At 45.0% G+C, this 26,796-nt stretch overlaps 1 protein-coding gene and 1 long non-coding RNA gene across 2 annotated transcripts; both read right to left on the minus strand.

The window, feature by feature from the left end:
• Positions 1-211: 211 nt before the first annotated feature.
• On the minus strand, positions 212-1,832 carry LOC125552654 (uncharacterized). Its single transcript, XM_048716284.2, has 5 exons — positions 1,642-1,832; positions 1,461-1,559; positions 1,118-1,374; positions 942-1,018; positions 212-848 (listed from the first exon to the last, which is right to left on the minus strand). The coding sequence occupies exons 1-4, from the start codon at positions 1,798-1,800 to the stop codon at positions 973-975; spliced, it is 561 nt and encodes a 186-aa protein (XP_048572241.2). The 5' UTR covers positions 1,801-1,832; the 3' UTR covers positions 212-848; positions 942-972.
• A 7-nt stretch (positions 1,833-1,839) lies between these two features.
• LOC125554129 (uncharacterized) lies at positions 1,840-4,635 on the minus strand. The gene is made up of 5 exons (XR_015602148.1): positions 4,349-4,635; positions 3,419-4,246; positions 3,146-3,301; positions 2,852-3,042; positions 1,840-2,755 (listed from the first exon to the last, which is right to left on the minus strand). It is a non-coding gene; the product is annotated as an uncharacterized LOC125554129 (long non-coding RNA).
• Positions 4,636-26,796: the final 22,161 nt, after the last annotated feature.

The raw sequence follows: 26,796 nt of genomic DNA on the forward strand, positions 1-26,796 counted from the left end.
CCTATGGACTACGAACCACCAACGCCTTGTGAATGCAAGCACAAGCCAAAAGCAACCATGTGGATCTCCTGGAGTGACGAGAACCCTGGAAGAAGGTACAAAACATGTGCCATGTCAAGGGTAAGTCAATCTTACAACCAACCTGTTTCTGCTGTGTTTTAGCGTGAGCTTTCTAGTTGATATGATGTGCTATGGTTTGGGCTCAGATGGGAGGGTGCAACTTCTATGAGTGGCACGACGATCCCATTGAAGATTGCTTCCTGAAGCAACTGCTGATTGATCTGCGAGACAAGGTTCGCCTGCTGGAGATGATGAATTCTGAACTATGCAGGGGAGCGATGGCTGTGCAAGAGAGGCAGGTTGTCCAGGTAGAGAATCATCCAGCTCCAGTAGCTCGACTGCCTGTGACCGCAAGGTGTGGCTACTGGAAAAATGTGGCCCTATTTGTGTTGGTTGTGGCACTGGTGTGGAATAGTTTATTTGTGTAGGAAATTATTTGGTAGCCCAGTTTGGAACATATCTAACGTTGGTGTCCATACATGTATCCCCATGTCTATCCTGTAACTGCATCAGATGAAAACTAGTTTGTCATAACTTGTTTGCATTTAGCTCTGATAAGCTTCATTACAACATGGGATTAAAATGGGAAGATGCCAGACACACAAATGCCATATCTAGTCAAGTTGTCACATAAATGGCTACCTCTTCCTTAAAACAACAATGTTTGCCTATAGAACGACAAACGACCCTTTAATTGCTTTGAGCGAGTCGCTGGCATCTTTTGTTTGGTTTCCTTGCGTCCTCATCAGCTCGTACAACATGAGTTTGATGTGCGATACGAGTGTTTCCTACGAGATAAGATAGTCGATGAGACATTAGTGTTTTTGAATAATTAAATCATCCTCAGGGACTTGGTGTTTCATTCAATCTGAAGAGCTTACTTTGGTGAGTGGGATTTGCAACTTGTCACCGTCATAGTTCCTTGCAAAAAAAAGTGGCACACAATCCGGCTTCGTCCCTGCATATCGAATTAAAGAATGAAATCCAAGAAGTGAGAATTACTTGACAAGGATAATGGCTGTTCATGTATAGGCAGTGGTGGATCAGGGGGGCTTACTTGTGAAATTGTTCTCTCATTATGATTGGAAATGTACGTGTCCAGTGAGTTGATTCACAATGCCATGGACTGAAAAAACTGTAGAGGCAGTTAAACAGAGCAGCATGAAGTTTGTTGCTCACAAATTCATGCATGCTGACTCGGCGATTACTGTATCCGAATGGGCCAACAGCAGGATCATAAACGACGATTCGGTTGCGCAGCATGTCAAATGCATAAACCACCCAGCCATCTGGGAGAATAGCTGGAATAAACCACTAACAAATGGACATGGAAAAAAGTGATTTCAATGGGGATGTAAGGTTGCACAAAAAAGGAAAGTGTTTGAATGATGTCGGATTACCATGCGGCATGATGTTGGGTTGCAAGAGGCGGTTCCCTCCTGGAAGCTAGCCCTAATGGAGTGCACGGTCAGTGGGTCGGCATTGGACAGAACAATTGTCTGCACATTCGGAAAAGGTTTGCGGTCAGCAAAAATGTGCCATAATTTTAAAATTGGGGCTTGGTATGATGGTGTCACTCACCGCATAATCGGGCTCGATGTATTTCCTCCATATCATCCCAGGAGTGTCTTTTGAGAAGCACATGTCAAGTTGGGCAAGTCTGCAGAAGATGGAAGTACAAATTTCATGGGACATTTTCTCGTGTGCCACAAGCTGTTGCTGAATATCTAAGCCATCCATTGAGATGAAACAAGGTTTGGGGTGTACAACCCATGGCCTGTTAATCACAAAAGATGAATGGCAAAGGTTAGTGCTTGCCTCTGAAAATTTAGAGACCCATCAGTGTATGTTTGCTGAGTGGTTATGCTTGCCTCTGAAGATTTAAGGTAGAAGTTGCTGCCATCCAGTCTCTTATAGCTCTGAGAGCGTTCTCGGGTGGTGGGGCGGTTACTGTACCAACAACCCATGGGTCTCTGTCGAAATTGCATTTAGGAAGGTCGATCTTCAAAGGTGCGCCTTCTGTAGTTGATCCAAACAAGATGAACTCAGGAGATGGCCGGATCTCAGCATAATGTGTTACAAGAATGGTCGTTAGATCATCGTACATGCTGGCAATCGTGCTAGCAATCTCCATAACCGACGAATCCTGTGCTATGGCCATCTGGCTTTGCTTTTCAATCTCATGTGTTGGTGCCAGTGGTGATACCGGTTGTGCATCGCGTGAGCATTGCTTCTTTGCTAACCCAGAGTGCACACTAGATGATATACTTCCTTCCCTTTTTCTAGATGTTGTGCTGGTAGCTGACATGGCTCCTGTGAAAGTAATAACATGAAGGGTGTTGGGATTGTTTTGTTTCTTGGAAAAGTTCTTGGAAAAGCTTCATGTTGCTGATGCACCTTCATGGTGGCCTGGTGCAGGCAAGCGTGGCCCAACCTTGCTTACTAAAGGAGTGCTGAATTGGTTCTGGTCTGTTGATGTTGTAGGATGTGGTTGACAGTTGGTTGTGCCTTCACCATTCAAAATGCAAGATTTGCGGCCGAATGCCTTGTAGCAAGTACAACTTTCTGCTAGACAGGCCATAAGCTTGTCTGTGAAAGTGAACATGTTTGTCTGGAAGGCTTGGCGCATTTCTGTTATATTAGCGAGACCATGTGCATTCTGCTCGCGAAGAAGAATACCCAGCTTCTCTGCTGACTAGATGTTTGTTAGAGAGATAACTGTTTAGTCACAAGGCATGAATATATGTCATCACAGGGCAACAGATGAATGGTCATGTTTTGGCACACTTACTATGTTCGGGTATTTTGTGCGGATGTAATTTGAAAAATCTTGTGGGCCAGTCCTTGTGTAATTACACCGTAGCATTGGCGTGGATGGTATGCTTGCTCTTTACGGGCTGTTGCTTGTTTGGGGGGATTTAGGGAGCATGTATCTTTCGCATGGAGTTCAATCGGCTGGCTAACAGAGAGCTCGGGCCGAACCTAAAGCAAACAGTGAGAGTTTTTAGTATGGTGCGTGGAAAAACAAGTACAAGAAAATATATCACAAACCGCAAACTTCAATAATTAAGAAGACGATAATTACCGCTCCCCCGTGGTAGGAAATCTCCCCAGGAGATATGTTCACTGCAATCTTCTCAACCATCTTCCTCATTGAATCATAATCATACAAACCTATGCGGGGGGTTATTTCTTGCGGCTTGTTTAGTATACCAAGGTCGAGACAATCGAGAACAAAAACCTGATTTATATGTAACGACAACATAGAACAAATGCATTAGCATGGGCTCTAGATTGGCACAGCAAGAAGTTTGAAAAATGAAATAGCTCACTAGTTTGTGCAAACTGGACCACATACCTGCAGAAACAAGTGACAGCCAACTATGTGGATGGTTGGGTTTCTCTTTGAAACATCTGTCTTGAACTTTCTGACAGCTTGAAACAAGTGTTTCAGTACATACCCTCCCCAGTTCCAACTCTTGATCTTGCTAATGTCATTCAGTGCAGCCTAGAAGTCTATGGATATATAATCATGTTTGGAGGTGGGAGTCAGCACATGACCGATTATAAAAATAACAAATGCAATCTTGAAACAGTCCTGCTGTATTTGGGATGACGATTCTGATATAGCTCCAAGCAAAACATTTTCAGCTGCTTTTAGGCTATGTGTGCCTTTGTCGCTGAATGATGCTGCCATTCGGGTGTACTCGATGCAGGCTTCTGATGGCTCGACGCCTTTGCCGTTTATATCGAATTCACCGGAGGGGATGCCAAAAACATAATTAAGCTTCTGTTCGGACAGTTCAAGCACGCCCTGTTCCTCAAGGTTGATTGTGCTGGATTCTACATGCACTCGGTCCATTAAAAAAGCGCTATACTTCAGATTAATCTTCTGCCATGCCTTCACCTCTAGAAACCCCCCAAAACCAGTCTCCATAACTAGTTGCCGCTTGAAATCACTGAACTTGGCAACAACCGAACCAAATTTGAGCAATGAAAGCCTGGAAGTAAAACATGGTGTCCCTGGTAATCCAGTGAAACCACCTGAACCATCCTCGTCACTAACCCAATCTTCTGGGGATTGGTCACTGTTTTCTACACGATTAATCACCATAGCATCTTGTATCCCGCTAAATAAATATGTTATCCTCACTTCTCTAACGGCCTCACAACAAAAAACTTCTGCCTATGCGAACAGAAGCGAGCTAGGGATGAGCAAAACACCACAAACAGAGGCGGATATGGCACCACAACGTGAAAAACAGAGGAGGGGGGCGAGGGTGGGTACCTTTCAGGAGAACTCTTCCACCGTACGCCGCACGCCACCGGCCAAGAATCAACCTCGGCATCGCCTGGACGCCCGGGGACGAGGGAGTCGGTGCTCTGGCTGGCTCCTTCAGAACAATAGCAGGGGAAGAACAGCGGGGGTTGGAGAGATGAATGCCGAGGGCAGGGCTAGATGGAGACAACTGTGGGTGAGGTGACGCCGTAGTAAATTCCCATAAGAGACATGACTTTGAAAAGAGAACCAGGATGCGCAGCGCAAATTTGATGCACAGCAGCGGGCCTCACGCATAAAACCTGAACTGGGTAATGATATCTCTATGGTTATTAGCGGCCATCACACCTAAAACCTGAACGCGTCGTTGATTTGAAATGTTCCAGCCAAGTGTTAAACTTGTGTTAGATAACCATCATCACATGACATGCATCATGGTAAATGTACTGCACGCATGGGGCACATCTTACTAACCCAGACACTTGTCAAAATCATGGGCAAGGCCTGACAATTAGTGAAACAAAACAACTTATTTGGTTCAGTACGGCGAACTGTACCTAAAGGAAACCAACTTGCGTGTTAACTGGTCGTCAGAATGCCACATCGTCCTGATTGAAGAAAATTGTGGATGTGAATCAGCAACGTTGCTCCACAGGGAAAATGCACGTCGTACATGTCTCTGCCATCCCCGGTCGAACATGCACAGCTCGCCAAAGTTCTGTTCGTACATGTCAGCTGCGAGACAGAGGCCTATAGACTTTTGCATGTGCGTGGGACCTGGCTCCTCCAATACAGGCCAAAAATAAATGAAATACGCGAGGGATACGCTGCGAGCGGGAATCCACATGGTGTTTTCACGGCCTCGATACCAGCCTGCCTGGTGCGCGGCCGCTGTTCGCATTTTCCGATGACACTCTCCACTATACTTATGATTTCTTACCGTGGAAAAAATTTGGAGACGAAACAATGAACTCATGTTTCCATTCGAACAAAAATATGATGTTAGGTAATGTAAATGTTTTCAAAGAGCACACGGTTCACTCATGAAAGCCGTGTGTCTACTAAACCGTGGCCGATGCACCCCCCACCCCTCTGCCACGCGCGCGATCTGAGTCGTGCGTTCTGATTGGTCAGAACCCAAACCCCATGGATCGTATGTTTGCACCGTTGGATGCTCCCAGATCAAACGGCAATCCTCATCCCTTTCGACAAGAAATGTAGTCCGGCTAGGAATTTATTTATATGCCAACATGCATGGTAAATGCCAAAAAAATGTCTTACATATAGCACACGAGACCTGAAATGCGCCAGCAAATCAAACCCGTGGTAAAATTGTGATTGGTTTACATGCGAAAAATTTAGAGGCGAAACGATGAGCTCACGTCTTCATCTCAAACAAAATTATTTTGTTTGTGCACACGAGTGCTTAGAGGCAACCGTTTGCATAGGCCTTTCCGCGCGCACGGCGACCGGGGATATTTTTCACCTTTTTCACCTAGGCCGCCAACACCCCCCACCGTCTGCCCGCGTTTCACTCAACTAGTCCACCCAATCTCCTTCGCCAGCTCCCCCCTCCCCCAGATCCACAGCAGAACCCTCTCTGGCGCCGCCGTGCTCACCCCGACCGTGTGCCCGCTCTTCGGTGTCAAGCCTACCTCCACTGTCGTTCCCAACACGCGGTGGCCCGCGCCTCGCCGTCTTCGTTTGCTCGCCAGCCACCCTCGAGCATATCGATGTAGTAACCCTCGCCTCTCCTATGGTCCGACCGGGTTTGCATTAAGAATCATGTTAGTTACTGCTCTCCATCGTGGTGAGGCATATTTCCTCGCAATACCTCTTCCAATTTCGTTCCGTATGTTCCCAAATTGGCTATAAAATAACGGAGAGCGTATATATGTTCATTATCTACCTTCCTTACTACATATAAGTTGTATTTGTTCCAATAAGTTACTACCTATTTACAGATCGCGGGCGCGCGAGTCACACAAACTTAACAAATTAGCCGTACATTTTCTAAATTATTGCATGGCATGTTTAGAAAGCTTGATACCAAGTTGTTAGTTTTATGCTTATCCTCCTTTCCTGAGTTTTGCATGTGTTCTCTGTAGATGCCGAGTAGCAGCGACAACACTCATTCAGGCCATGTATCTTCATCTGATTCGGGCAACCCTAGGTCTTCAACAGATTGTGAGGGATCAAGTAGTCTTGAACGGGATAGAGCTGCAGCAATTACCCTTCCGTTCAGGACACGAAGGAACGCTCCAAGGAAGCCCACACACCAACCTAAAGGTGTATATGAAGTAACCGAGATTGATTTAAAGTCCTGGGCTCCAACTAAACCAGATAAAGCACGCATGAGGTTCAGGAGTGTGTGGATTTGTTGGCAGGGCAAGGCTCAAACATTAATCTGCCGGGGTTTCGGAAGGCTGACACAGAAACACGGTGAAGGATAGTCCGGGAGATCATGGATCACCTCAACGTTCCAGAGCAGTGGAGAATGCAGGTGGAACACACTGCACTGAAGAAGGCTAGGGATGCTTGGAGAAACTGGAAGCACGTGTTGTACAAGAGGTACTTGAGTGAAGGCAAGGACCCAATCCCCGCATACCCCAAAATTACAAAGGCAGACTAGGTAGAATTCAAAAGGGTCAGGGCAACTCCAGAGTTTGCTGTGAAGAGTTTCAAGCAATCGGAACTTCATAAGAAGAACATACACCCCCACCATATGGGTGTGGCAGGATACTACGGCATGAAACTGATATGGGAACGGGAGGACAAAGAAGTAGTAGCGGCGGGTGGGAATCCGGCCTTTAGTGAAATCAAGGGTGAATGCGCCAGAGACTACTTGCGGGCACGTGCAAAGAGGCATGATGACGAAACTTATTACTTTGAAAACACACGTGATGCCAAACTGTATGAGGTGATGGTAGAGGCTTCCAAGATCCCTGGAAGGTTCTACAGGAACTCAGGGCCATGTGACATTTTATCCATTGCTCTAGACACAAAAGAGCCCCCTGGCCGTGCAAGGGGTATATGTGTTAATGTCCCGCACAAGAGGGCTTTCACACTCAGCAAAGAAGAGAGGCTCAGCATGAAAAAAGCGAGGAGTGAAATGAAACATAATGCATTGTTTGAAAAGTTGAAGAAGGAGATTTATCCGACTGTTCGAAAGGATGTTGAGGAGTCAATGATGATGCAGAAGACTCTAACACTGACAGATAGCTAGCAGATGGGAGGGGAGGCGGGCATGGATGCTGCTGCTTATTGCGCGACGACAACACTGCACAAGAGTAGCTGTGCATGAGCTGACCCCAGCGACACTGAGACTGCAGCTACTCGTGATGATGCTATATCTGATCTATATGGAATGAAAGACAGATTTAAGGGCGTGCTTACACATTATGAAGGTACATTAAAATGTGCAACAACCTGGGTTTGCCCACCCTTCTTGGAAGATGGCCTCTTCTTGGATAATGTGCCATTGAAGCCGGGCTGTGTGAAGTGCTACGTGACTAAGGTAAAGCCTGGATTCAATGAATTTGACCTGAAGAATGTCCTAGGAGACTTCAATGAGCAAAGGACCTTGGGAGAAACACTTTACATCACATCCAGTGGCCACGAAAGGAAATAGAGTTCATTGATGAGATTCCTGAAGCCCCGCCAAGAGAAACCACTGTCGCCCCTCAACTCGTGACGCTCTCCTTGCCAGAGCAGCTCTCGCGGGCTGATACATCAACCTGTGATCAGCCGGACCGACTTTGTGGCGTAAAGGCCAAGTCATCCTCCGCCTCAAAGCAGCCAGTGGCAAGGCCTACAACTGCTGATGACGCACCACCGGTTCAGATGTCGGCCGCTGAAGCAGCGGGGGGGAGACCCAGCTGTAGCACATGCTCAGCAGACCAACCTGGTGGAACAGACTGTTAAGCAGCCTGATGCTTCGGAACCACTTGCTAAGCAGTCTGTAGGTCCAGAACCGACTGCTCATCAGTCCATCGGTCCGCAGACGCGTGATCAGCATACCAATGCGTCAGCACTTCCGGCTCAGCAAACCAACGCGTTGGCATGGCCTCCTCAGCACACCGACAAGTTGGCACCACCTTCGCAGAAACCTGACATAGCTTCCACGCATGGTCAGCAGTCCGATGCCTCTGCTCCTACAACCCAGCAGTCTGTCACAACAGCACCGCCAGCTCAGCGGTCCGGCATAGATAAACCGTCTGCTAAGCAGTCCGTCCAAGCTTCACCGTCTGCTCGGCAGTCTACCGTGCACGCAACCAGACATTCTGCCAGAAATGCTTCAAGTACCAAGAAGGAAGTGGCCAAAAAGGCTACACCCACGACCACGAGGAAGCGTAGCGGGAGAGTGAAGAAGAAAGAGAACGATTGCCTCTTACTTAAAGCACTCATTGCCCAGAACCAAATTAACAGCGGCTTGTTCGAATCGGGGAGTAATATTATATCTGACGCCATGGGTGATGAAGAAGTATGTTTGTTGCTTGCTAAAGATAAAGCAGGCGTACTTGAAGCACGCAATTACGTCCATGGCCAGCCATTTCTTGTTGGTGAATACTTTGATGAGTGCAGCTCCAGTTGCCGCAAGTTACATGAATATTGCATGGATCAAATGTCAGAAGGTCATCACCATTTGCTAGTCCACTACAACAAAGATCATTTCCGACACGATACTGGTTCCATCATTTTGAGTTTCGAGGACTTACATCTCTTCTTCAACTTCAACGTGCTCGATGCCGCTCTTGTTAGATGTGTGATTTTGTAAGTACTTAACAAACTCTGATCAACTTCTCCATACAAGGCTATAAATGATAAACAACTAACTGCATTTTATTCCTCTCAAGGGATTGAACGCGTAGAGAAGACAAAGTGAGAGTGTGTATTTCATAGATCCTGCATTAGCAAATGGCACAACGTTACATGAAAAGGACCGACGGGGCTGGGTCGTTAACACGGTTGCCCGTATCTTCGAAAACAAGTCCCATGCATAATCAATTCTCTGGCCATATCATGAACGGTAAGTCAAGTAAACAACCACACATGCACTGATTGTCTTTCAGATTTCGACATCATTCTAAGTTCATGGCTTTCTTAATATGTAGCAATCAATAGATATTGGTATTCATTGTTCCAAACAAGAACACAATTTACTACATCAATTCTCTTAGAGAGTCAACAAACGCTCAGGATCTGACGCATCTTCAACAATTCTTGGATAGGTATTGAATTCTATGATGTTAAAATTAATTTGCATTCATATCTGGTTCAATAATTGATGTTGTCAAAATTCATCATCATTTGCAGTGTGCTCGCATTGTGGTAAACTAAAACAGGGAACCTGTTCAAGAGGACACTACCTCTGCAGCATGAGATCGTTTCTCTGGTAACACACAGAAATCCATTATTTTCGGAAAATTTATCCAACAGTCTGCAAATACCTTTCCTTACGCTAGTCAAATTTTCAAGCTTCTAAATAAACCTCTTTCTATTTTGTCCAAAGAAAAAATAATACATCTAACACCGGTTAGGTTGTTCCTAACAGAACAAATACATGACTAATTTTGTACAAAAAATTTCAGTGTCCTCAGCAAGAAGCAGGGACCAACCTTTGTGGATACTATGTTTGCAGACACATGATCTCCATCTGCAAATCTGCTGATAGTTGTGACGATCCTCACGAATTAGTAATAGTAAGTCTATCTTAATTAATATCTTCTACTCCATTCATATGGCACATTCTGATCTTAAAAATACTGCAGCTCATCTTAAAACTGAGGACCCCTGAACCGCTCCCGGCTGGTGAATTGCTGATGGTTCAGAGATTTATCAGCGACTTTTTCCTGGATCACTACATCAATCCCACTGGTGACAATGAAGATTTCAGCATGCGTTCTCCTAAAACATAGAGTAAGAGTTAGCCGCTAAACATATAACGCATGGATCCATTATTTTCCATCTGATGAGGTCTTCGTATTGCGTACACTATGATTAATTATGTAATGCATATATTGTGGAGAAATCATTGAAATTTAGCTACCATATGTTCAATTGCAATTGTTGCGAAATCTGATGAACGTTCTTCGTGTGGAAACTATTTGTTAAATTGAATATTGTGGCGAATTTGCTTTTTGCGTGCCGATTCAAAATGGGATATTTTTGTTTTAACCTGGCAATTGCTCCGCACACGGTTCAACTAAATGAGTGTGTGCGATCCACATGGGAAAGCATACGTCAATCGTAGCGGAACCGTCGGTGATACACAGCAGATTGCAAACGACTTGCAACGCTACTACGTGTGCGTAGGTTCTCCGGAACCGTTTGTGATATCGCGTTATCGCACACGAGAACTGGGAGTAAACCGTTCCCAATGCAAAATACAATCCCAGTCATATTTTTTCCAGGAAACTTGTGGGATCCCAAACGAAAAGCACAAGTCACTCTTGCGGCAACCGTCGGTGATACCTAACAAATCACAAATGGTCTGCAGCACTTGTATGTGTGCGAAGGGGCTCCTGAACCGTTTGTGATAGAACATTATCACAGACGGTAATTGTTGGAAAACGTGTGAGATGGAGTCTAGCATGGCAGACGGGTTACGCAGAAAACTCGTGTGCAATAGGGCACACATCTCACACAGTTCATATGTTGGCTAGTGTGCCTTACATACTGTTTCCCAAACGGTTCATTATGACAGACCGTATGGTTTCACTATGTCATTAGAAACGCTTAATCACCGGTACCACACGTGCGAAAGAATTTAGTGTGTGCTGCATCGCACATGATTACATTTTGGAAGGCCTCTGGATCACTGTTCCATATCCCCGACGGTTTCTAGGTCGTGTGGGAAGGACCGCCTATCGCACACACTCACTTGGCGACGGTTCTGAAGGCCGTCGCGGAAAGGGGTTAAAACTGTTTGTTTAGGACCGACGCGCACCAGTATATGTACACTGTCTTCTCCTGCCTTAATTTTTTTACACAAGCAGATTAGACCAAATAGAAGTATCATGCTAAATTTTGAAATTATTGCGTTTTCGTTTTACCTTTTTATACATTAATTGAGTTTCTATGCATTTAATGTGTATAATTCAAGTTTGAACTACAAGCACGTGCTCCAGTGCACCAAAGTTGTTTGAAAAATCACATCTGTGTCCTTGGGTGAATTTCTAGGTCCCATGCAAAATATGGGAGTGAAATTCAAACATCTGGGCGTCGTGGCTCGGTCGGAAAGATTGAAAAACTTGATTTTTAATTCCTGTAATTCCAAAACACGCCTGAAAATCATGAAACTTGGCATGGTCTCATGACATTGCACCAACATAATGCGGTAATTTTTTTGGCTGAATTAGGACAAGCTTTGGTGCAAGCTTCTTGCAAACCGGAGCTTCCCTCAAGAAGGATCGTGGTTCCGAGAGGGAATGTGTCACCTGCGTGTGCGAAACGACATATGTACACTGCCTTCTCCCGCCTTCATTTTTTACACAGATAGATTAGACCAAATAGAAGTACCGTGCTAAATTTTGGAATTATTCCTGGTTCGTTTGGCCTTTTTTATACATCAATTAAATTTCTGGGCATTTAATGTGCGTAATTCAAATTTGTACTACAAGCACAGGCTCCAGTGCACCAAAGTTGTTTGAAAAATCACATGTGTGTCCTTGGGTGAATTTCTAGGTCCCATGCAAGAGATGGGGGTGAAATTTAAACATCTGGACATCGTGGCTCGGCCGGAAAGATTGAGAAACTTGGTTTTTTAATTCCTGTAATTCCAAAACATGCCCGAAAATCATGAAACTTGGCATGGTCTCATGACATTGCACCAACATGCTGCGATAAATTTTTTGGCCGAATTGGGACAAGCTTTGGTGTAAGCTTCTTGCAAACCGGAGCTTCCCTCAAGAAGGTTGTGGTTCCGAGAAGGAACGTGTCACCTGCGTGTGCGCAACGACATACATACACTGCCTTCTCTCGCCTTCATTTTTTTACACAGTCAGATTAGACCAAATAGAAGTATCGTGCTAAATTTTGGAATTATTCCGGGTTCTTTTGGCCTTTTTTATACATTAATTGAGTTTATGGGCATTTAATCTGCATAATTCAAATTTGAACTACAAGCACAGGCTCCAGTGCACCAAAGTTGTTTGAAAAATCACATGTGTGTCCTTGGATGAATTTCTAGGTCCCATGCAAGAGATTGGAGTGAAATTCAAACATCTGGGCGTCGTGGCTCGGCCGAAAAGATTGAAAAACTTGGTTTTTTTAATTCCTGTAATTCCAAAACATGCCTAAAAATCATGGAACTCGGCATGGTGTCATGATATGGCACCAGCATGCTGTGGTAAATTTTTTGGCCGAATTGGGACAAGCTTTGGTGTAAGCTTCTTGCAAACCGGAGCTTCCCTCAAGAAGGCTCGTGGTTCCGAGAGGGAACGTGTCACCTCCGTGTGCGAAACGACATACGTACACTGTCTTCTTCCGCCTTCATTTTTTTACATAGCCAGATTAGACCAAATAGAAGTACCATGCTAAATTTTGGAATTATTTCGGGTTCGTTTGGCCTTTTTTATACATTAATTGAGTTTCCGGGCATTTAATATGCGTAGTTCAAATTTGAACTACAAGCACATGCTCCAGTGCACCAAAGTTGTTTGAAAAATCACATGTGTGTCCTTGGGTGAATTTCTAGGTCCCATGCAAGAGATGGGAGTGAAATTCAAACATTTGGGCGTCGTGGCTCGGCCGGAAAGATTGAGAAACTTGGTTTTTTAATTCCTGTAATTCCAAAACACGCCTGAAAATCATGAAACTTGGCATGGTCTCATGGCATGGCACCAACATGTTGTGGTAATTTTTCTGTCCGATTTGCGAAGGCGCACACATTAACAATCAACAAAGTCATTTTGAAACAAGTGTTGTCACGTTACAAATCGGAAACATAAGTATTATTGAAACCGTGGGCGTTCGATTTGCCAATTACATGCGGCTACGTGTCCCCTTTTTTATTGGCTAGGAGGTGTCGTGCGGGGTAGCTATTTGAGTATGGGAGGCGTGCGATCAGACCCCTACGCGTGCTCATAGGGAGGAGAGCCATTTGACCGCTACCCGCCGCGCACCTCCCTCCCAACGTCTCCATTAATGGCGCTCGAGCACCTGTTCTATGGCGTGGCTATATGTCTCACTTGAATGAGATTTAAGAGAGAGAAATGAAAATCTAAAAAGAAAGTTTTGCACGGATCTTGATGTAAGATCTGACGGACCTATATAGCATTGACTGCGACTTATAGCAAGCATGATGAATATAAGGACGATGACAGTGGATAATAATTGTCTTACATATTTAGAAACATAATTAAAAAAGCCACATGCGGCAACGCTCGAAATACACAAGGGCAAAAGAAGAAGGAAGACAACGATCTGGCTCGCTGATCTCTATTTTCTTGATGTGTTGCTGCAGGCCGCGGGAACGAGTCTCCGCGGCGAGCGGCGACGAACTCTTTCTTGTCCTCAAGATGCTGGTTGAGAGCATCCACGAATTCCTCCACCAGCCTTCTACGCTTGAAGCGCAGCATGGCATTCTTGTCCATAAATTTCTCGACGATGACGCTGGTCCTCTTCAACAAGGCAGTGGTCTACTCCTGCTGCTCCGCACTTTCGACGATCTTCGCCCTCAGCAGGTCGCGCTCAGCCCGGTGCTTCGCATTGCTCTCATTTAGTTGCCGGATGACGTCAGTAGACTGTTCAAACGAGGCTTTCAGGTCATCCTGTAACCTCGCCCACCTGGAGATCTAATCCATCTGCCTAAGGACGAAGGCACGCATGCGCCTGTAAGAGTTCTCGCCTGCCCGCGATGCATTTTCCCAGGCCACCGCGGCACGGGAGGACATATCTGCTGCATTCACGGCGCGGCGGGACATCTCTTTCTCTTCCGCGGCATGGCCGGACTAGTCTGCTGCATCGACGGCGCGACGGGTCCTCCATGCTGCTTCGGTGGCGCAGCGGGACCTCTCTGCTGCTACGGCCGTGCGGCGGGACATGTTGCTTGCTTTTGCGGCGAGGCGGGACATCTGTCGTGCTCCCGCTTCCAGGCTCGCCTCTCCCTGGTGGCAATCTCTCGACCCAGAACTCACGCTGGCCATGGCGGGCGCAAGGGAACGATGATGAATGACTTGTTTGTTTTTGACTTTTTGTGGATGAGGAGTTGAGGAGGAATGTGAAGTCATCTTGGGGTAGTAGTATTTATAACCGCGTAGTAATACGCTCCTAAGTGGGAAACCGTTTAGGTTTTGATCGGTGTGAACAGGTTTGCATTTTAGAATATGATGGGACGCGGCCTCCCTGTTCTTGTAAAAAAATTGTGACGGGACACATGCTCAAAATTTACTGATGGTTATAAGTGCGGCACTATTCCCGAAAGGCGTACCGTGGGCACATACGCCTTCTCGGCCGCGTACGTGGTGTTTGCACCATAGGGTGCACCGCAATAGGCAATGTCAGCACACGTCTTGTTCCAACAACCGTGCGCGCTCGTTATTACCATCGCGCACACTTTTTTTTAATTAGAATGGGTGTGCCTGTCTAGCACACACACGTTGATCTATCTAACTATTTCAGTTTGTTATGGCTAATCGCAAACAGTTCATCCATGTGAAGTATATGCCATCAATCGCAGACACTTTGGTCTGGCTTACCCGTTTCTGTTCTGTTGCCTAATCGCAAGCAGTTAATCCTTCTGAAGCATATGCCCTCAATCACACACACCTTGATCTGGCTGACCGTTTCTTTTGTGTTGCCTAATCACAAACAGTTCATCCGAGTGAACCGTATGATGTATATCGCACACACCTTCATCTGGCTACCCGTTTCTTTTGTGTTGCCTAATCACAAACAGTTCATCGAGTGAACCGCATGCTCTATATCGCACACGCCTTCATCAGGCTGCCCGTTTCTTTTGTTCCGCCTCATCGCAAATAGTTCATTGGACTGAGCCATATGCCCTGGATCACACACGCAACTAAAATCTGAACTGTGTTTGATGCATCCTCCATTGCAAATGTTTTGCATCTTTTTGACGGTTTTTTACACCCTCATTTGTGATTAATGCATCGCACACAGTTTCGTGAAAGGGTCTCTGATCGTAGTGTCGCGTTAGCAGCATCCTGCAGTAGTGTATATTTCCTAGTTCTTAATCATGCTTGGTTTGGACAAATGGGTTTTCCATGTGGCTTGAATTAATCTGATGAATCTGCAATGTGCTTATTTTTCATCAACATATTTTACTGATAACATGTGAACTCTTACGTAACCTGATGACTAACTACCTTATATGTGTTGCAGGGAAACAATGGGAAGCACTGAGGTTTACAATCGAGGTTAGCACGTGCATGGTCCGTTGTCTAATAGCACATTCTTGGGCAATTGCAGGAACCATTCTAATATTTAGGTTTTTAACAATTTGGTCTTGCACATGTAGGTCCTGCTGTCAGAGGTTTTGACCCACTGTTCGACCCTTTTTGCATATGGGGAAATGAGTTGTCCATGAATATCAGTCAAGTAAAGAAACTCAGAAAGATTGTTAGGATAAAGAAATTAGCGACAAAAAACAACAAGATCTTTGTCTGCACAATGAAGAAGACATCAGTTCACTACAAGATGGTACTAACTATTATACCTTGCCTTTTTATTCCTTTGCCCCATTTCCAATATAGAGAAGATATTTATGCACATCCTTGTTTTCAGACCTTTCCAAAGCAGTTCACTGATGATTACCTCTCAAACCACCTGTATGGTGCTACCTCTTGAGCATGCGTTGGTTTTCCCTTGAAGAGGAAAGGGTGATGCAGCAAAGTAGCGTAAGTATTTCCCTCAGTTTTTGCGAATCAAGGTATCAATCCAGTAGGAGACTACACACAAGTCCCCTAGTACCTGCACAAACAAATAAGAACCTTGCAACCAATGCGATAAACGGGTTGTCAATCCCTTCACGACCACTTGCAAAAGTGAGATCTGATAAAGATAATAAGATAAATATTTTTGGTACTTTTGTTTTATAGATTGGAAAGTAAAGATTGCAAAATAAACGGCGATAGAAATGGCTAGTTGACGGGAAATTAATATGATGTAAAGTAGACCCGGGGGCCATAGGTTTCACTAGTGGCTTCTCTCAAGATAGCATATATTGCGGTGGGTGAACAAATTATTGCCGAGCAATTGATAGAAAAGCGCATAGTTATGAGAATATCTAGGCATGATCATAAACATAGGCATCACGTCCGTGTCAAGTAGACCGAAACGATTATGCATCTACTAATATTACTCCACACATCGACCGCTATCCAGCATGCATCTAGAGTATTAAGTTCATAAGAACAGAGTAACGCATTAGGCAAGATGACATGATGTAGAGGGATAAACTCAAGCAATATGATATAAATCCCATCTTTTTATCCTTGATGGCAACAATACAATACGTGTTGGTTCCCTTTCTGTTACTGGGATCGAGCACTGCAAGATTGAACCCAAAGCTAAGCACTTCTCCCATTGCAAGAAAGATCAATCTAGTAGGCCAAACCAAACTGATAATTCGAAGAGACTTGCAAAGATATCAAATCATGCATATAAGAATTCAGAGAAGAATCAAATATTGTTCTTAGATAAACTTCATCATAAACCCACAATTCATCAGATCTCGGCAAACACACCACAAAAAGTATTACATCAAATAGATCTCCAAGAACATCAAGGAGAACTTTGTATTGAAGATCAAAGAGAGAGAAGAAGCCATCTAGCTAATAACTATGGACTCGAAGGTCTGTGGTAAACTACTCACACATCATCGGAGAGGCTATGGTGTTGATGTAGAAGCCCTCCATGATCGAATCCCCCTCCGGCAAATCGCCGGAAAAGGTCCCCAGATGGGATCTCATGGGCACAGAAGGTTGCGGCGATGGAAAAGTGGTTTCATGGCTCCCCTGGATGTCTTCAAGGTATAAGAGTATATATAGGTGAAAGAAGTAGCTCGGTGGAGCTATGAGGGGTCCATGAGGGTGGGGGGCACGCCTGCCCCCCTTGGGCGCGCCGCCCTACCTCGTGGCCGCCTTGTTGTTTCCTTGACCTCCACTTCAAGTCTCCTGGATTGCGTTTGTTCCAAAAAAGATCCTCGCGAAGGTTTCATTCTGTTTGGATTCCGTTTGATATTCCTTTTCTGCGAAACACTGAAATAGACAAAAAACTGCAATTTGCATTGGGCCTTCGGTCAATTGGTTAGTCCAAAAAATAATATAAAAGTGCATATCAAAGCCCATTAAACATCCAAAACAGATAATATAATAGCATGGAACAATCAAAAATTATAGATACGTTGGAGACGTATCATATGGTCAGGAGGCAAGGAAGGTATTCATACAACACTCACGGTTCAATATTAAAGTGTTCCTAAAGAGGACGAAGGATGGACGGTCAATCATCCACAGGCACTGGCCTAAAGTTACAAAGACCTTCAACATCAATGAAGGCTCAATATTCGCCTTCTGCTTCAGCAGTTTCCTAGATGAGATACATCTGTCTATGTACCGTCTATGATGATAATTTCGAAAGGTTATAGATGTTACATGTGAAACTTGGTCCTGGTGTAGTTGTGTAATGGGGTAGCTGAGTGCTGAAGCTATATGATGTTGTACTCTGATGTATTTCAATTATGAAAATGAAATATATTGTGTGCTTAATATGAAATGTCAATTAGATTAATAAATGGATTATGAATAATCGGATAATTAGCCTGCTAATTGGGTTTTGCTATTGCAAATGGTTGTTGAAAAAATACCATGGGCGATGACCTCAGGCAACGCACAAAGTTTCTAGGAATAAAACCGTGTTGGATCAATGAACAATCACACACAACTTTCTTTTGAAAACTGTTTGCGTTAGGCCACCTTGCGCAAACATTTACCACATAAAAATTGTGTGTGATGGACAACCTTTACCACGCATTATCTTCTACGGACCGTGTGTGATACATTCAATAACACAAACGATTTAACGAGAAATTTTTTGTGTGATGTACCTGTGAACGGAAACGTTTTCCTTGTAGCGACTGTGTGAGATATACATACGAACTGAAACATTTAGCGGAGACTGACTGTGTGGGATGTACTTGCGACCGGAAACAATTTCGTCATATAATTGTATTTTTTAGCTCTATTGTACATCACTACAAAGAAAGATACATCCTTGACATTTTGGGTCGAACGAATTTTTTTCCTGTCATGCTTATGACATTTCTATGACGATAATTGTGACAAAACCGGTATCACCATAGATGTGGTGGGCTCCTACTTCTATGACAAAAAATCATGACAGAAAATTGGCTTTTCATCCTGGGCGGGCAGGAGACGCAGCTGCATGACATTCTTTGGGCCGTCCATGAGGAGAAAACCGTGGTAGAAGCGAGGGCAAGGAAAATATCGGGCGAATTCCCGGTTATGGTGGGTGGTCGGGGGCCGAGCGATGCGCGTTTCTCTCGTACGTACGCGCGTGTGTGTGAGGCGTTGCGCTCTAACTGAACCTGAGCGAGGCGTTGCGCTCTAACTGAACTTGCGCGAGGCGTTGCGCTCTAACTGAACCCGAGCGATTGCACCGCAGGCTACGCGTTACTGAATCCGAGCGATCGATCGATCCCTTGCTGTTAACTGAACCCAAGTGATTCCTTCGCTACTGCTGCTAACTGAAGCCGATCGATGTTGCCTCTTGATGAACATTGAGTGGTGTTGGGGGGTTTGGATGAACAGTTCCCAGTGGGGGGTTGGATGAACAGGACCCCGTGGTAGTAGACGCCGTTGCCGCTGGATGAACAGTACCCCGATCGATCGAGCCGGTGGATGAACAGGACCCCGTGGAGGGCTGGATGAATAGGACTCCGTGGAGGGCTGGTTGAACAGTAGCCAATGGAGGCTGGTTGAACAGTAGTCGCTGGAGGGCTGGATGAATAGTAGCCCGTGGAGGGGTGGTTGAACAGGACCCCGTGGAGAGGGCTGGTTGAACAGTAGCCGATGGAGGCTGGATGAACAGGAGCCTGTGGATGAACAGTCGTAGGTGGAGGCTGGAGGAGGTCGACGGTGGATGAATAGTAGCCCATGGAGGCCGGAGGAGGTCGACGGTGGAGATGAATAGTATCTCATGGAGTCCCGTTTTGCGGTACGCCACACCCCTCGCGATGAACAGGACCCCTGTTTCGACCGTAGCGCTCCAACACAAGTCCGTTTCCTCCGTTTTGCGGTACGCCACACCTCTCCCGATCAACAGGACCCTGTTTTGACCATAGGAGGTCTGTTTCCTCCGTTTTACGGTACGCCAGACCCGTCCTGATGAACATGATCCTGTTTCGACCGTGGCCGATCGAACACAAGGTCGTTTCCTCCGTTTTACGGTACACTAGACCTCGTTTCCATCGGCTGTTCCGTCCAAGCCGGTTGGCTCCCGATGAATAGCACGCGTTCCGTTGCCTCCCGATGAATACGACGCATTCTATTACCTCCCCATGAACACGACGACGATGCAGTTTCTCCGATCCGACCCAGCCATGCACACGAGCCCTGGCCATACGTATGCGCGAGTAGGCGTTCGAGACCCCGCTGTTGGAAATATGCCCTAGAGGCAATAATAAATTAGTTATTATTATATTTCCTTGTTCATGATAATCGCTTATTATCCATGCTAGAATTGTATTGACAGGAAACTCAGATACATGTGTGGATACATAGACAACACCATGTCCCTAGTAAGCCTCTAGTTGACTAGCTCGTTGATCAATAGATGGTTACGGTTTCCTAACCATGGACATTGGATGTCGTTGATAACGGGATCACATCATTAGGAGAATGATGTGATGGACAAGACCCAATCCTAAGCATCGCACTAGATCGTGTAGTTCATATGCTAAAGCTTTTCTAATGTCAAGTATCATTTCCTTAGACCATGAGATTGTGCAACTCCCGGATACCGTAGGAGTGCTTTGGGTGTGCCAAACGTCACAACGTAACTGGGTGGCTATAAAGGTACATTACAGGTATCTCTGAAAGTGTCTGTTGGGTTGGCACGAATCGAGACTGGGATTTGTCACTCCGTGTAAGCGGAGAGGTATCTCTGGGCCCACTCGGTAGGACATCATCATATGCGCAATGTGACCAAAGGAGTTGATCACGGGATGATGTGTTACGGAACGAGTAAAGAGACTTGCCGGTAACGAGATTGAACAAGGTATCGGGATACCGACGATCGAATCTCGGGCAAGTACAATACCGCTAGACAAAGGGAATTGTATACGGGATTGATTAAGTCCTTGACATCGTGGTTCATCCGATGAGATCATCGTGGAACATGTGGGAGCCAACATGGGTATCCAGATCCCGCTGTTGGTTATTGACCGGAGAACGTCTCGGTCATGTCTGCATGTCTCCCGAACCCGTAGGGTCTACACACTTAAGGTTCGATGACGCTAGGGTTATAAAGGAAGCTTGTATGTGGTTACCGAATGTTGTTCGGAGTCCCGGATGAGATCCCGGACATCACGAGGAGTTCCGGAATGGTCCGGAGGTAAAGATTTATATATAGGAAGTCCTATTTCGGCCATCGGGACAAGTTTCGGGGTCATCGGTATTGTACCGGGACCACCGGAAGGGTCCCGGGGGCCCACCGGGTGGGACCACCTATCCCGGATGGTCCCATGGGCTGAAGTGGGAAGGGATCCAGCCCAAAGTGGGCTGGGGCGCCACTTCCCTTATGGCCCATGCGCCTAGGGTGAAGGGGGAACCCTAAGGAAGAGTCCCAAGGAGGGAAGGCACCTCCTAGGTGCCTTGGGGGGGAGGGAAACCTCCCCTGGCCGCCGCCCCCTAGGAGATTGGATCTCCTAGGGCTGGCGCACCCCCCCCCCTTGGGCTCCCTATATATAGTGAGGGTAGGAGGGCCTCTTGAAACACCCCTTATGCCTTTGGTGCAGCCCCTCCCTCTCTCCCAAGTCCTTCTCCTCTCCCATGGTGCTTGGCGAAGCCCTGCGGGATTGCCACGCTCCTCCACCACCACCACCACGCCGTTGTGCTGCTGCTGGATGGAGTCTTCCTCAACCTCTCCCTCTCTCCTTGCTGGATCAAGGCGAGGGAGACGTCACCGGGCTGTACGTGTGTTGAACGCGGAGGTGCCGACCGTTCGGCACTAGGATCATCGGTGATTTGAATCACGACGAGTACGACTCCATCAACCCCGTTCACTTGAACGCTTCCGCTTAGAGATCTACAAGGGTATGTAGATGCACTCTCCTTCCCCTCGTTGCTGGTCTCCCCATAGACAGATCTTGGTGACACATAGGAAAATTTTGAATTTCTGCTACGTTACCCAACAGTGGCATCATGAGCTAGGTCTATTGCGTAGATTCTATGCACGAGTAGAACACAAAGTAGTTGTGGGCGTTGATTTTGTTCAATATGCTTGCCGTTACTAGTCTTATCTTGATTCGGCGGCATCGTGGGATGAAGCGGCCCGGACCGACCTTACACGTACTCTTACGTGAGACAGGTTCCACCGACTGACATGCACTAGTTGCATAAGGTGGCTAGCGGGTGTCTGTCTCTCCTACTTTAGTCGGATCAGATTCGATGAAAAGGGTCCTTATGAAGGGTAAATAGCAATTGGCATATCACGTTGTGGTTTTTGCGTAGGTAAGAAACGTTCTTGCTAGAAACCCATAGCAGCCACGTAAAACATGCAAACAACAATTAGAGGACGTCTAACTTGTTTTTGCAGGGTATGCTATGTGATGTGATATGGCCAAAAGGATGTGATGAATGATATATGTGATGTATGAGATTGATCATGTTCTTGTCAAGGGAATCACGACTTGCATGTCGATGACGAGACAACTTCAAGAAGACACGATGATGGAGATCATGATGATGGAGATCATGGTGTCATACCGGTGACAAGATGATCATGGAGCCCCAAGATGGAGATCAAAGGAGCTATATGATATTGGCCATATCATGTCACTATTTGATTGCATGTGATGTTTATCATGTTTATACATCTTATTTGCTTAGAACGACGGTAGTAAATAAGATGATCCCTCATTAAAATTTCAAGAAGTGTTCTCCCCTAACTGTGCACCGTTGCTACAGTTCATCGTTTCGAAGCACGCCGTGATGATCGGGTGTGATAGATCCTTACGTTCACATACAACGGGTGTAAGACAGTTTTACACATGCAAAACACTTAGGGTTAACTTGACGAGCCTAGCATGTACAGACATGGCCTCGGAACACAGAAGACCGAAAGTTCGAGCATGAGTCGTATAGAAGATACGATCAACATAAAGATGTTCACCGACGTTGACTAGTCCGTCTCACGTGATGATCGGACACGGCCTAGTTGACTCGGATCATGTAATCACTTAGATGACTAGAGGGATGTCTATCTGAGTGGGAGCTCATAAGATGAACTTAATTATCCTGAACATAGTCAAAAGGATTTTGCAAATTATGTCGTAGCTCGCGCTTTAGTTCTACTGTTTAGTTATGTTCCTAGAGAAAAATTAGTTGAAAGTTGATAGTAGCAATTATGCGGACTAGGTTCGTAAACTGAGGATTGTCCTCATTGCTTCTTAGAAGGCTTATGTCCTTAATGCACCGCTCAGTGTGCTGAACCTCGAACGTCGTCTGTGGATGTTGCGAACATCTGACATACACGTCTTGATAACTACGTGATAGTTCAGTTAAACGGTTTAGAGTTGGGGCACCTAAGACATTTTGAAACGTCGCGAAACATATGAGATGTTTCGAGGGCTGAAATTGGGATTTCAGGCTCGTGCCCACGTCAAGAGGTATAAGACCTCCGACGATTTTCTTAGCCTTCAAACTAAGGGAGAAAAGCTCAATTGTTGAGCTTGTGCTCAGATTGTCTGAGTACAACAATCACTTGAATCAAGTGGGAGTTAATCTTCCAGATGAGATAGTGATGTTTCTCCGAAGTCATTACCACCAAGCTGCTAGAGCTTCGTGATGAACTATAATATATCAGGGACATATATGATGATCCTTGAGATATTCGCGATGTTTGACACCGCGAAAGTAGAAATCAAGAAGGAGCATCAATTGTTGATGGTTGGTGAAACCACTAGTTTCAAGAAGGGTAAGGGCAAGAAGGGATACTTCATGAAACGGTAATTCAGCTGCTGCTCTAGTGAAGAAACCCAAGGTTGAACCCAAACCCGAGACTAAGTGCTTCTGTAATAAGGGGAACAACCACTAGAGCAGTATTACCCTAAATACTTGGTAGATGAGAAGGCAGTCGATAGAAGTATATTGGATATACATTATGTTAATGTGTACTTTACTAGTACTCCTAGTAGCACCAGGGTATTAGATACCGATTCGGTTGCTAAGTGTTAGTAACTCGAAATAAAAGCTACGGAATAGACGGAGACTAGCTAAAGGTGAGATGACGATATGTGTTGGAAGTATTTCCAAGGTTGATCAAATATCGTGCGCTCCCTCTATCATCGAGATTGGTGTTTGCATTGAGCATAGACATGATTGGATTATGTCTGTCGCAATACGGTTATTCATTTAAAGAGAATAATGGTTACTCTGTTTATTTGAATAATACCTTCAATGGTCTTACACCTAAAATGAATAGTTTATTGAATCTCGATCGTAGTGATACACATGTTCATGCCAAAAGATAGTAATGATAGTACCACCTACTTGTGGCACTGCCACTTAAGTCATATCGGTATAAAACGCATGAAGAAGCTCCATGTTGATGGATCTTTGGGCTCACTCGTTTTTGAAAAGTTTGAGGCATGCGAACCATGTCTATTGGTAGATATGCATGAAGAAACTCTATACAGATGGATCGTTTGGACTCACTTGATTTTGAATCACTTGAGACATGCAAATCATACCACATGGGCAAGATGACTGAAAGCCTCGTTTTCAGTAAAATGGAACTAGAAAGCAACTTGTTGGAAGTAATACATTTTGATGTGTGCAGTCCAATGAGTGCTGAGGCATGTAGTGGATATCGTTATGTTCTTACTTCACAGATGATTTGAGTAGATGTTGAGTATATTTACTTGATGAATCACGAGTCTGAATTATTGAAAGGTTCAAGTAATTTCAGGGTGAAGTTGAAAGATCGTCGTGACAAGAGGATAAAATATCTATGATATGATCATAGAGATGAATATCTGAATTACGAGTTTGGCACAGAATTAAGACATTGTGGAAACTGTTTCACAACTAATACAGCCTGGAACACCATAGTGTGATGGTGTGTCCGAACATCATAACTGCACCCTATTGGATATGATGCATACCATGATGTCTCTTATCGAATTACCACAATAGTTTATGGGTTAGGCATTATAGACAACCACATTCACTTTAAAAGGGGCACCACGTAATTCCGATGAGATGACACCGTATGAACTATGGTTTAGGGAAACCTAAGCTGTCATTTCTTAAAAGTTTGGGGCTGCGACGCTTATGTGAAAAAGTTTCAGGCTGATAAGCTTGAACCCAAAGCGGATAAATGCATCTTCATAGGACACCCAAAACAGTTGGGTATACCTCCTGTCTCAGATTCGAAAGCAATAAGGGATTGTTTCTAGAATCGGGTCCTTTCTCGAGGAAAAGTTTCTCTCGAAAGAATTGAGTGGGAGGATGGTGGAGACTTGATGAGGTTATTGAACCATCTCTTCAACTAGCGTGTGGCAGGGCACAGGGAGTCGTTCCTGTGGCACCTACACCAATTGAAGTGGAAGCTTATGATAGTGATCATGAAACTTCAGATTAAGTCACTACCGAAACACGTGGGATGACAAGGATGCGTACTACTTCAGAGTGGTACGTAATCCTGTCTTGGAAGTCATGTTGCTAGACAACAATGAACCTACGAGCTATGGAGAAAGCGATGGTGGGCCTGGATTCCGATAAATGGCTCGAGGCCATAAAATCCGAGAGAGGATCCATGTATGAAAACAAAGTGTAGACTTTGGAAGAACTACTTGATGGTCGTAAGGCTGTTGAGTACAGATGGATTTTAAAAGAAAGACAGACAATGATGGTAAATGTCACCATTAAGAAAGCTCGACTTGTCGTTAAGATGTTTTCTGACAAGTTCAAGGAGTTGACTACGATGAGACTTTCTCACTCGTAGCGATGCTAAGAGTCTGTTGGAATTATATTAGCGATTACTGCATTATTTATGAAATCTTGCAGATAGGATGTCAAAACATTGTTTCCTCGACGATTTTCTTGAGGAAAGGTTGTATGTGATACAACCGGAAGGGTTTTTCCTGAAAGATGCTAATAAGTATGCAAAGCTCCAGCAATCCTTCTAAGGACTGGAGTAAGCATCTCGGAGTTGGAATGTATGCTTTGATGAGATGATCAAAGATTTTGGGTGTATGCAAAGTTTATGAGAAACTTGTATTTCCAAAGAAGTGAGTGGGAGCACTATAGAATTTCTGATGAGTATATGTTGTTGACATATTGTTGATCAGAATGACGTAGAATTTCTGGAAAGCATATAGGGTTATTTGGAAAGTGTTTTTCAATGGAAAACCTGGATTAAGCTACTTGAGCATTGAGCATCAAGATCTATAAGGACAGATCAAAACGCTTAATGGTACTTTCAAATGAGCACATACCTTGATATGATTATGAAGGTGTTCAAGATGGATCAGTCAAAGAAGGAGTTCTTGCCTGAGTTGTAAGGTATGAAGTTAAGACTTAAAGCTCGACCGCGGCAGAATAGAGAGAAAGGACGAAGGTCGTCCCCTATGCTTAAGACGTAGGCTCTACAGTATGCTATGCTGTGTACCACACCTGAAGTGTGCCTTGCCATGAGTCAGTCAAGGGGTACAAGAGTGATCCAAGAATGGATCACAGGACAGCGGTCAAAGTTATCCTTAGTAACTAGTGGACTAAGGAATTTTCTCGATTATGGAGGTGGTAAAAGTGTTCGTCGTAAAGGGTTACGTCGATGCAAGCTTAACACCTATCCGGATAGCTCTGAGTAGAGATACCGGATACGTATAATGGAGCAACAATTTAGAATAGCTCCAAGTAGAACAGTTATTTGGAATAGCTCCAAATAGAACGTGGTAGCTACATCTAGGAGATGACATAGAGATTTGTAAAGCACACACGGATCTGAAAGGTTCAGACCCGTTGACTAAAACCTCTCTCACAAGCAACATGATCAAACCCAGAACTCATTGAGTGCTAATCACATAGTGATGTGAACTAGATTACTGACTCTAGTAAACTCTTTGGATGTTGGTCACATGGCGATGTGACCTGTGAATGTTAATCACATGGCGATGTGAACTAGATTATTGACTCTAGTGCAAGTGGGAGACTGTTGGAAATATGCCCTAGAGGCAATAATAAATTAGT

This window comes from Triticum urartu, chromosome 4A (genome assembly GCF_056163025.1).
Source record: "Triticum urartu cultivar PI428250 chromosome 4A, HENAU_Tu73, whole genome shotgun sequence".
In the NCBI taxonomy this organism is placed as follows: Eukaryota; Viridiplantae; Streptophyta; class Magnoliopsida; order Poales; family Poaceae; genus Triticum; species Triticum urartu.